General features: G+C 37.0%; 1 protein-coding gene across 1 annotated transcript; it reads left to right on the top strand.

Moving 5' to 3' along the window:
* Positions 1-955: 955 nt before the first annotated feature.
* Positions 956-11,883, top strand: TRIML2 (tripartite motif family like 2; the record flags this gene model as incomplete). Its single annotated transcript, XM_079141729.1, has 7 exons — positions 956-1,144; positions 1,587-1,682; positions 4,075-4,269; positions 5,475-5,639; positions 6,621-6,643; positions 6,824-6,924; positions 11,339-11,883. 7 exons carry the CDS (start codon positions 956-958, stop codon positions 11,881-11,883), a joined length of 1,314 nt encoding a protein of 437 aa, XP_078997855.1.
* Between the last annotated feature and the right edge of the window lie 454 nt (positions 11,884-12,337).

The following is a 12,337-nucleotide window of genomic DNA, read 5'->3' as shown; positions in this document are numbered from 1 at the left end:
TGCCCTTTAGTTGATGAATGGATAAAGAAACTGTGGCATATATATACAATGGAATATTACTCAGCCATGAAGAATGATAAAATTATGGCATTTGCAGGCAAATGGATGAAATTGGAGAATATCATGCTAAGTGAGATAAGCCAATCTCAAGAAACTAAAGGACGAATGATCTCGCTGATAAGCGGATGAGGACATATAGTGGGGGGTAGGAGGGGTTAGCGTTAGGGTTAGGGTTAGGTTTAGGGTTAAGGATAAGGAGGGTGTTAAGAATGGAGGAAGGAAGGACTGTATAGAGGGAAAAGAGGGGTGGGAGGGGTGGGGGGGAAGGGAAAAAATAACAATGAATCAAACAACATTGCCCTATGTAAATTTATGATCACACAAATGGTATGCCTTGACTGCATGTACAAATAGAGAAACAACATGTATCCCATTTGTTTAAATAAAAAAAAAAAAAAAGAATCTCTGGGACACTGACTTCCTGGCTCCTGCTGAGTGCAGGGCCAGCATTCTCTGCCTTAAGTAGGTGTGTTTGTCTTTGCCTCACCTTAGTTATGTTCCTCCACTGCCTATTAGCATTGTGCTTTTTACTGAAAACTTTTTTTTCCCCTAAATGACTGTGCTATGCTATTTCTTGTAATTAATTTTCAACCTTTTCCTTAAGAGCATCAGAAAACTTGGGACGGCCCTTCTATCTAGCAACCCTGGCATAATGCCATCTCCTTCCTCAAGCATGCGGTTGGCAAAGGTTTACTGGATTTGAGGAGCCCTGGGTATGCTCACCGACTCTGTCTGCCTAGACTACTTTCTTGCTTCACTTTAGACCTCGATGTTACCAAGTGTACCTGCTCCAGAAACAAAGGAAGCCTGCTCATCATTTCCTGTTCAGAGAGTAGGGAATAATTCCACATCAGAAACAAGCAGCCTAATCTTCGACTAGGGACAGCAAAGCAGGATGTCCAAAAGGCTCAGCTCCCACTTACAGCACAATATCACAGAAGACGTCTATTGTGAGACACACCTGGAACCATCACAGCTGTTCTGTGACAATGACCAAGTCACCCTTTGCCACAAGTGCTTTCAATCCCAGGAGCACAAGTATCACATGGTATTTGGGATACAAGAGGCTGCTGAGAATTATAGGGTAAGTTTCCTGCAAATTCCAAAGCCATACCTGGTCAATGCCTCTTTTTGATTGATTGGATAGATATTCTGATCCTTCAAAAACTTTCCCTTAGTTGATATTTATTAAGAAATACTAAGCCAGGTAGAGTGGTGCACACCTGTAATTCTAGCAACTTGGGAGGTTGAGATAGGAGGATCACAAATTAGAGGACTGGGCAGCTTATTGAGACTATATGTCAAAATACAAAATAAAAAGAGCTAGGAATGTAGCTCAGTGGTATGGTGCCCCTGGGTTCCATGTCCAGTGCCAAAAAAAAAGACAAAAAGAAATATATTTATTGAAACTTCAGCTTCAAAGCTAACAAATAGATGGGTTACCCTTTTAGATGTCTAAGGATAGGAATCTTGTTCTAGAGCAATTAATTAACTTACTTGGAATTCTGCAATCTATTTCTCTATAGAAATTATTCCAGGAAATATTGAGCACATTGAAGATGAAACTTGATGTAGCTAAAGTCATATTGACTGAGGAGCAAGAAAAAATGCTGGTGATTCAGGTTAGTGCTTATTTTGATTCTTGGGGGGAAATTACTAATAACACTGGATAGCAAATAATGTATATGAAGTTAAATGACAGCAGGAAAAGGTATCTGAAACACATGGGATGTGGGAAATGCCAATATCTTAATGTGTAAAGAGTCCTTGAAAGTCAACAATGGGGCTGGAGTTGTGGCTCAGTGGGAGAGTGCTTGCCTAGCATATGTGAGGTCCTGGATTCATCCTCAGCTGATGCTGAGGTAAATAAATAAAATAAAGGAATTGAACTGGGGACATATCTCAGTTGGTAGAGCACTTGCCTAATATGCAGAAATCCCTGAGTTCAATCCCCTACACCAACAAAAAATAAAAATAAAGGTATTGTGTCCATGCACAACTAAAATAAACAAAAAATACATATGTAAAAGTCAATAAGACCTGGGCAACTTAGTGAGACTCTGTCAAAATAAAAATAAAGGGGCTGGGAATATAGCTCAATGGTGGAGCATTTACCTGGCATGAGTCTGGTGGGTTCAATCCCCAGTGCCACAAAATAAAGAAAACAAATAGATATTCAATAGGAAAAAATTATAGAAAAATAAGAGTTTGCAGAAAAGAAAGTACAATATGTTTTTTCTTTTTGTTTTTCTTTTTTACTTTTGGCTTTGTTTCTTTGTTTGTGTGTGTGTGCATGTCCCCACTCCCTGTAGTGAGGAGCTTGAACCAGGGGTGCTCTACCACTGAGATATATCCCCAGCCCTGTTTTTGTTTTGTTTTGAGAGGAGGGCTTGCTAAGTTTCTGAGGCTGACCTTAAACTTGAAATCCTCCTGCTTCAGGCTCTCAAGTCACTGGGATTATGGACATATGCTACAGACATGTGCCACTGTGCCCAGCCTCGTGTGGGTGTGTGTGTGTGTGTGTGTGTGTGTGTGTGTGTGTATTAATTTTTGAAAGTATGTTTTAAACACACAAAAAAGATTCTGAACTTTGTTCATGGTAAGAGGAAATACAAATCAACTTTATTAAATTGTTAGTGAGATGGCATTTCCAGTCCTTATTGGCAAAGATCAAATAGATTAATAACAAGAATTATAACAATGATGTAGGAGAATGACCGCCTCATGTATTTTTGGTGACCACATAAATTGTGAAAAATTTTAAAGGGCAGTTTAAGAAGTGCTATCCAATCTGAAGGTTCACCGTGTGTTAGGCACATTCCATTACTGATGTCCAACTATGTCTTTATATATAACCCTGTTTTGTTCCAGACTTTCAGATTGCAAGTCTTCTCTCTCACACACAGTTTTTAGAGAATATAAATGTCCAATTGAAGATAGAAGAATTGCCAAGTCATATAACAAATTTTCAAAACAATGTTGACCTTGTAGAAATTACATACTAGTGGACATACACAAAACTAGGTAGATGTATAGTATGTTACATGGTGAATGATATGAGGAGGTAAGGCATTAAGACTTGTAGTCATCTGGGTGAAAAATATTCTAGGCACAGGAAAGAGCAAATAGAAAGTCTTGGAGACTGGCATGAACTTGGGGGTGGGTGCAAGAAGAAAGTAGAGACTGAAGATGATGAGGTCAGAAGATAAAAGAGTCCATCATGTCAGAGAGCTCACTTTGAGTAAAATAAGGAAATTGCTGGAAGGTTTGGAACAGAGGAATGACATAAGTTAACTTCCATTTTCACAAAAACACTCATTTTGCCTAAGTAAGAATAGATCATAGGAGGGTAAAAGCAGAGGTGGAGAGAGCCATAAAGAAACCAGGACCAGGCAATGGTGAACTGGTGGTAGAAGAGGTGGTGAGGTTCTTGATATATCTTTATTTCTTTCAGTCTCATAGATTAAGTGTCTTTTAAGATGACTGACTATTCCCAGACTTCCAAATAGGAGAATTTCATGTTCAGTTTCCTACTTCAAAATCAAATTGATTGTATCTCAAACTGAGTTACTGTTAAACTCCTTGCCTCAGGGATTGAACCTTTCCATAGTTTTATCTATCTTTTTGCATTTTCATAACTCTATTTCCAGTGGCTTAGTCTAAAAACATTGGTGGCTCCATTTTCCTCACTTCCCTGTTCAAAGCATCAGGAAATCCCATTGGTATCACCTTCAATTTCCCAGTCTCCTCCTCTTTGCTTAGAAAGTGTAGCTTCTATAGTTTTTCGAAACCAGTTCACTTCCTTCATCTGCATTTCACATTTTAAGATCGTGTTGATTTCTTCACTAATCTTGACTTAAATTCATTTTGTTCTTTGGATTTATGCCTTTTATTTCTTCCCTTGTACTTTATGTTTCCTTGTCTTTATATCGTGGTTAGAGTTGGAAATAGGATATCTATGTGTGGTCAGTCAGTCATGTTTAATCTGAAATCTCTTATCAATATCTGAGGAAGGAAGAGGAGCAGAAGTTTAAAACAATGATTGAGTCTGAATATAGGATGCAGTTCCGGTTGTTGAGTGAAGAGAATGAGCTGAACTTCCTGGGATTGCACGGATACAAATGTGACTTGAACGTGAGAGAAGCCAGTCAGAATCAACTGAAAAGGTTTGCCACAGAGCTGGAAGAGAAGTCCCAGGAGACGCTACAGGTGAGATATTAAGAACGACATCCCCATAGTATTTTGGAAATAAGAAAAAGACCTGAATATTATGTCAACTCCAGAGTAAAATATCTAGTGACAACTACAGATGTCTTCTATGTATGTGTTTATAACAATTCTGTTTCTATGAATTTATCCTCATATGTATATAAAAAGGCATACGGTTAAGGTAAACTATGCCTATAAATTTGTGTATATACATTTTACTATATCATACTGCAAATAAACTTACATCCATATGAAAAGACAATGAAGAAAGCAACACTGTAAAGTGAGTTTAAGTACAAAGTCATAGTTCAGAATTAATCTTGGAAGCTAGATCAATGGGTTTCCTATTTGAACACTGCCATCTACTCGCTCCTAGGTGGGCTTGGACATGTTGCTTAACCTCTGACAGAGTTTCTTTAACCATAAAATGGAGATAACAGTGGCCTCTAAATCTTAGTGTTGTTGATTTTTGAGTGAGTTATTCTACAGAAAGCTCATTAAATGGTGTTTTGTACATTTTAAGCAATTGAGAATAGTAGGCATTAATATTATAACATTAAGTTATAACATTTGTTGATACCAAGAGATTAAGTACAATCTATATCCATCAATACTAGACTCACAAAATATATTGTGCTACATACATAAATGGGATAATTTTTACCATGTAGAAGGGATACCATGGCTCTGTCTATAAAAATGATGAACACTCTCCAAGAAAAAAGAAAATGTCAGATTAGCAATAGAGTATGATATATCACCATTTATTTGTTTTCTAAATAGCATAATAATGTGCTCATGTGACTATTTAGAAGAATATAAGGAAAACTGATATCATTGGCTTAAGTATTTAGTCTTATTAACTGAAGTAATTTGATTTTTAATAAAGTATAATGATTTTAGTGAATTTTATTTAATGAAGGAAATAGTACATTTTTTTGAATACAATGCCGCAGTTAAAGAATGTACATGTTATTAACTTGAGTAGATACCCTTTGTGCATGCACATGCCTCAACTTAAGCATGTTAAGTATTATAGCCAAGTTTCTATCGAAAGCTGCCCTGCTTGACACAGAAGGATATCATGGTCTTGTTTACTTGAGTCTGTGTATGGACTGGCAGGCAGAGTTTTTAAAGACATGGCCAAATTAATAAATAGGAAAAGGCTCCAGTTGTTGAATAGTAATAAAGGGATGCTTCTGCAGAGACTGCACTACTTGGGAAGAGAGAACATGAATAAACTGAAGGCGAGTGAAGTCAAGGTTTCAGAACAGCTCTGCAGCCTCCAGAGCATCATTGCAGAGCTGGAGAATAAGTGTTCAGAATCTGCCGTAGCACTGCTCCAGGTGAGACTCCAGAAAACACCCTTCATTACAATATTTGAGAAATGAGAAGTGTATGGTACTTACTAGGAGTCACTTCCAGAACACAGCGTCCAATGATCTTCAACCAGGCATGGAGGCAAAGCAACCATTTTCCAGTTGCCAAAAACATTACGTGCATTTTTGGGGGAAGTATAAATTAGTGCAGACATTATGGAAAACAGTAAATTAGGAACAGAATTGTCATATGATCCAACAATCTCGTGACTGGGTTTATATATCCAAAGGAAATAAAATCAGTATATGAAAGTAACATCTGCATTCCCATATTTATTGCATCAATACCAAGAAAGAGAAGCAACCTAAGTGTCCCTTGTTTGATGAGTAGATAAGAAAATGTGTTGTATATACTAGATGGGATACCATTCATGGAGAAAGGAGAGATTCTGTAATTTGGGAAAACTTGGATGGAACTGGAGATCATATGATGTTAAGTGAAATAAGCCAGGCACAGAAAGACTAGTACCACATGGTCCCGTGTGGAATCGGAAAATGTTAGTTTCATTGTTAAAAGTAGAGTGGGATTATCAAAAGCTTTCAGAACGGTGGGAGGGAGGATCAGGAAGAACTTGATCAGTGGTGGTAAATCATAGAGAGACAGGAGTAAGAAGTTTTTGCATACTATTGCACAGTATGGCAGATGTAGATAACGATTAATACACTTTGTTTCAAAACACTAGAAGAAATGATTTTTAACATCTTCATCATAAAAGGATGATGAATTTCTGAGGAGACAGTTATGTTTACCCTGATTCAAACATATAATGCATACATGTGTCAAACATTCATGATATCCCATAAATATGTATGATTTCTATGCTTTTATATATCCATTTAAAAATTAAATTTAAATTAAAAAAGCACCATGGAGCAAGTTCATATTGCAGGAAAGGATGTTTTCATGGGCACATATCACAAAATAAATGACTCCAATACCCAATAGTAACCTTGTCTCTTTTTTCCTCCTAGAATGCAAGGCATTATTTGGAAAGGTAAGTTTTCATTTTGGAAACAAAATAAAATTTGTGGTCAGAATCAGGAGTTTGATGTGTTGAGGGCACACAGGGGTCAGGGACATTGGGTAGAGATGAGGAGGTCATATGAACTGATAGAATGTAATGAGATCCATCTTCTGTGCAGATAACTGAGATTGCCACTTTTTTTTTTAATAGAAGTGAGTCACTGTTGCTCCAGTGCCTTAAGCCTGCTTGTCTCACAGACCTGAGTTCATGCCAAGTAAGAGGAATGAGCCAAATGCTAAAATCGCTCCAAAGTAAGTTGCTGTGCATTTGTAGAGGATATTCAATTTTTCTTTTTGAGAATCAAGTTCATATCCCACATAAATAAAAGTAATTTCTAGTAGTTTAAAGATTAGAGTGCTTAATAAGTTATATTCATTTGCGGCAGTCAGGAAAATATTCTAATTTCCTATGCAGTTTCTTGATTATTTTCCCAACCCTGAAACATCATTGCAGACAGAAGCAAATACTTGAATATTTTGCAGGGAAATTTCAACCTGGAACAAAATAATGATATGTCTGCTCCTTAAGTTCCACCTTTTCCCCAGCTTCTTATCAATGGAGTCATGCAGTATGTGGTCTTTTGAGTTGGCTTTCTTTTTCATAGCATAGTACAGTAGAGTGGGATTGCCAAGCTGGTTTTCCATGCTGTATGATTTTTAATTCCCATTTTTCAGTCATATTTTATGAAAGATTCAGTCGCTCTTCATCCTCACCAGTATTTGGTAGCAGCAATTGGTTTTATTAGATATGGCCTAATAGATGGGTAGTGGTATCTTCTTTGTATTGTAATTTGCATTTTGGGGTGACTTATGATTGGGTATATTTTCATGTGTTATTTACCCTTACCCTTTATATCTCTACTTTTGTGAAGTATATCTCCAAACCGTTGCTTTTTTTCTTTTCTTTTTGTGGTATTAGAGAGTGAACTCAGGGCATCTTGTATGCCAGGCAAGCACTCAGTCACTGAGTTACATTCCCCCCACCCCTGTACTGGGAGATTTAACCCTCGGCCAACTTTACCAATGAGCTACATCCCCAGCCCTTTTTAATTTTATCTTGGTGCAGAGTCTCACTAAATTGCTAAGACTAGCCTTGAACTTGGGAATCTCCTGCTTTAGCCACCTGAGTATCTGGAATTACAGGCATGCACAAACCTGCCCTTTACCCTATTTTAAAAATTGGGTTGCATATTTTCTTATTGAGTTTGGAATTTCTTCATATATTCTATTTAGTTATTGCTTATTAGATATATGTTTTTCATATATTTTCTCATAGGCTGATCTTAATCACTTCTTAATTTTTCCCACAATGTCTTTGGAACAATAAGAAGTTTAAATTTTAACAAAGCTCAACTTATCAATATTTTCTTTTATGGTCTGTGGTTTTTGTGTTGTTCTTTGCCTTCCCCAAGGAAGATTTTCTTCTAGAAGTTTAATAGTTTTAGGTTTTACATTTAGGTCTATGATCTATTTGAAGTTAATATTTATATATGGCTTAAGAAATGGTTCAAACTTTCTCCTTCCTCTGTTTCTTCTTTATCTGTTTTGGTGGTGCTGGAGATTGAACTGAAGCATGCTTAAGCATCTGCTCTATTACTGAGCTACACCCTTGCCCCCGATTATTATTATTTTGTACATGGTCATCCAATCTGTTTGGTACCATTTGCTGAAACACTATCCTTTCTGTATTAAATTTACTTGGCATGTTTGTTAACAATCAATTGACATATATGACCAGGTTGATTTGTGGACTCTAATAGGTCTATCGATCATTGCATCTTTTTGTCAATAACACACTGGCTTGATGGATAACTCTATAGGGAGTCTTGAATGCAGGTACTGTGGATTCTCCAAATTCTTCTCCTTCTTTTTTATTTTTTCAAAATAGTTTTGTCTTTTCTAGGTTTTTTGCTTTATTATTGACTTCTTCAAAGTAAGACTGCTGGAATTTTGATTGATATTACATTGCCTATATAGATCAATTTGGGGAGAATTGATTGCTTGACAGTATTGAGTCTTCTTGTCTAGGTACACAATATATTCCCATTTGTTGAGGTCTTTGATTTTTCTCATTACTGTTTTATAGTTTTTAAGGTATAAATATTATATGTATTTTATGAGATTGATTTTTAAAGTATTTTATGTTTATTAATGCTATAATAAATAGTATGGGGAGGGTGCTGGGGATTGAAACCAGGAGTGCTTTACAACTGAGCTTTCTCCCCCCTCCCCCCCTTTTTATTATTTTGAGGCAGAGTCTCAACTAAATTGCTGAGGCTGGTCTCAATTTGTGATCCTCCTTACTCAGTCTCCCATGCTCCTGGGATTATAGGCATGCACCGCTGTGCCTGACATAAATTGTATTTTAAATAGCAATTTTGACTTGAAATTTCATCTATTTCTAGTTTATTACTGCTATTGAAATTGATTTATGTATATTAACAATATGTATACTGTAGCTATGCCAAACTCATTCATTCAATCTAGTGGATTCATTTTGCCTATGGATTATTTGGGATTTCCTAATACATTTGTGTATTCTATGAATGTGGATGGCTTCATTTCTTCTTTTCCAATCGGCAGGCCTCTTCTGTATTGTTCTTGCCTTATTGTACTGATTCAGACCTGCATTATGTTGAATAGGACTGGTAAGAATGGACACTTGCCTTGTTCTTAATCTTAGGGAAAAAGGAAACAGTGAGTCTTTTGCCCTAAAATTTGATGTTAGCTGTAGGGACTTTAGATGTGCCCTTCAACCAGTTGAGGAAGTTCTACTGTATTACTAGTTTTCTAAATATTTTTTATCATCAGTGATTGTTGAATGTATTGACAGTCTTTTCTGTGTCTCTTGAGATGTTGATGTTTTTTCTTCTTAATCTGTTAATAAGGTGAATTATATTGATGGCTTTTCACATGTTGAACCAGACTTGCATTTGCTAGGAAAACACTTGGTGATGATGTTTTACCTATTTTATATATTGTAGTATTCAATGTGATCACGTTTTGTTAAGAATTTTACATTTAGATTCATGTCTGTAGCTTGCTTTTTTTGTAATCATCCATTAGAGGATTTAACTTTTTGCTTTTGATTTCTAGATAATCTATTTGATATTTTGTCAAATCTAGATTGGCTTTTTAGTTCCCTACATCCTATAGACATTTTTTGGTGATGATAGGTTGTGTTGGGGAAGGGGCACTACAGATTGAACCTAAGCTCACTCATGCTAAGCTGGGCTACACCCCTGCCCCTATAGATATTTTTAAGATTTGAGTTTTCTTCCAACAGAGTAAGCAAAGATATTCTAGTTTTTGACTAAGAATTGCATTATTTAAAATTTCTTACAGATTTACTTGTGCTAGTCTCACTCAATAGTAGCTTTCTGTTTTGCAAATTTGTGATTATTATTTTTGATAATAAGTTTCTCTTTGTTCCTCAGACTTTATTTTAGAAATTCTTAGAAGCCAGGAATGAAGGTGTCTACGTTTGCACAGAGAAATTGCATTGTTTCTGCCTGTCTCCTGGAGATACTAAGAGTCTGAGACAACTTGCAATTTATAGTTCGAGGCATGTGACTGTTTTGAGACCACTCTAATAATGTGAATTGGGCTGCCAGACCAGGAGCTTAAGTTAATTTAACTTACTGAAGTTAAGTAATAGAACTTAAAGAACTTGCTGCTGGATTAGATGTTAGAGGAAATAAGAAATACAGGACTACTCTGGATTTATAGTTTCATCAACTAAAGCAACAAGGGTTCTATTAACTGGGAGTAGAGACTAGAGAGGGATGGGATTGGAGTTCTATTTTGGGTATATTAGGTTTGAAATTCACGTGTTAGATCTAACTAGTATTTGTCAGTTTGTTTATAGAGTGAGTTGTGAACATACAGAAGACATTTAAAACTGAGGCTAGCTGAGGTCACCTAGGGAAATGAATACAATATTATACAAATAGTAAAAGAAGAACATTTTAGGACTGACTCCTGGAAAAAATCACAGTATTGCAGGGTTGAGCAGAAAGAGATATAAGGAGCAGTCTGAGATATGGAAAAGGCAGATATCATTTTCCTTCATGTGTAAGGAATTACATTGAGCTTCCTCATTTTCAGCTTGATTTTTCCGGAGGCTTCTCATAGATTTTCTAGCCTTTGCTAATGTGTTCTCCTTTGATTTACTTAATGTCGAGTGCCTACTGTCAGCAATTTTAGGAATTTACGTCACACGGAGCATATTTAAGATGAATAAAGGAAAGAGCCATGGATCTACTATTTTGTTAATAGATCCCAGTGCTTCTGGTTGTTCCAAGCATAGAAAAGATCTTCAATGAGCTAGGGTTGGATCCCAGGTGAAGTCTGGGTGGGACTGGTTACCATGACAGTTGTACAGCCTCAGGATTGAAGGTGCCTCTGAAGCTCTCCAAGGTTCCTTATTGTTTATATTGTTGCTTCTGCCTAGACTGTGTGCCTTTCCGTCATCTTATTGACTTCTTTTTTCTCTGTTGTCTGTTTATTGAAGCATAGCTTAGAGGTCCCTTCCCTAAATTGCCTCTGCTTTGTCTGTGCCTGAGACTCATGCCCACTTGTTAGGAAGGTCGGGCCAGCGGAAGTCATGTCTCTGGCACTGGCTTTTATTCAACCCCTAAGGTAACTAATCTCTCTCTCCTTGTAGGACATATATCGTTGGATCCTGAAGCAGCTCATCCGTGCTTAGTCTTATCTGAGAACCTGAGAAGTGTAAGATTTGGAAATATCCAGCAGGGTGTACCTTGCCACCCAGGGAGACTGGACTTCAGTGCCACGGTGATGGGTTTGGAAAGCTTCACCTCAGGGAGGCACTATTGGGAGGTAGATGTGGAAAAGGCAGCAAAATGGCAGTTGGGCGTATCTGAGGAGTCTGCATGCAGAAAGGGCAGCATGCCTGAAGCTTCCAAAGTCTTACTCACAGGATCCATGATGGGGACCGATTACACCTTCTGGGTCTTTCCCCCTTTAAAAAAGATCTGCTTGAGAAAGCAAATGCCTAAAGTTGGAGTTTTCCTAGACTACGAGTATGGACAGATATCATTCTACAACGTGACAGAGCAATCCCTTGTTTATAATTTCTCTTCTCTCACCTTCCAAGGCGCTCTCAGACCTATATTTTCACTTTGTATTCCAAATGGAGACATGAATTCAGATTCTCTCACTATCTCTTTGCCTCATGTTCCTTCCTGAAATGTTATAGTTAGCTCTTAATCTTCTCTTGTGTGAAATCCAAGATCACAAGAAACCAGAAAGTTGAGAGCAAGACTGTGTGAAAGAATTTATACAGAGTAATCCAATAGAAGACTTTGATGAGCAGGGACCCAATATAATGCCCCCAAGCCTTTCCATTAATGAGACTTTCAACACCTGTTAAGTGGAAAAGGTTGCATTTAAGCTGAGTTATGGATGGTAATAACTGAAAAACCATAAGCTAATTAGAACAAAAAAAAAATATGCATCATAAAATTGAGAAATTAGAGAACAAACATAGAGTTCTTAGTACTAGGATTGGGACTCTAGATATATTCTGAAAACATTTACAGAACTGAGTGTGATTAGGAATGAAGATGGGATGATTTGAGGTTGTCTACTATTGATGTGTTAGAGACATCCTCTTACTTACTCCTCCTGACATGGAGGCATC

Source organism: Sciurus vulgaris, assembly GCF_902686455.1.
Source record: "Sciurus vulgaris genome assembly, chromosome: 5".
Lineage (NCBI taxonomy): Eukaryota > Metazoa > Chordata > Mammalia > Rodentia > Sciuridae > Sciurus > Sciurus vulgaris.
The sequence above is the reverse complement of the archived record's forward strand: the minus strand, read 5'-3'. Positions and strand labels throughout refer to the sequence as shown.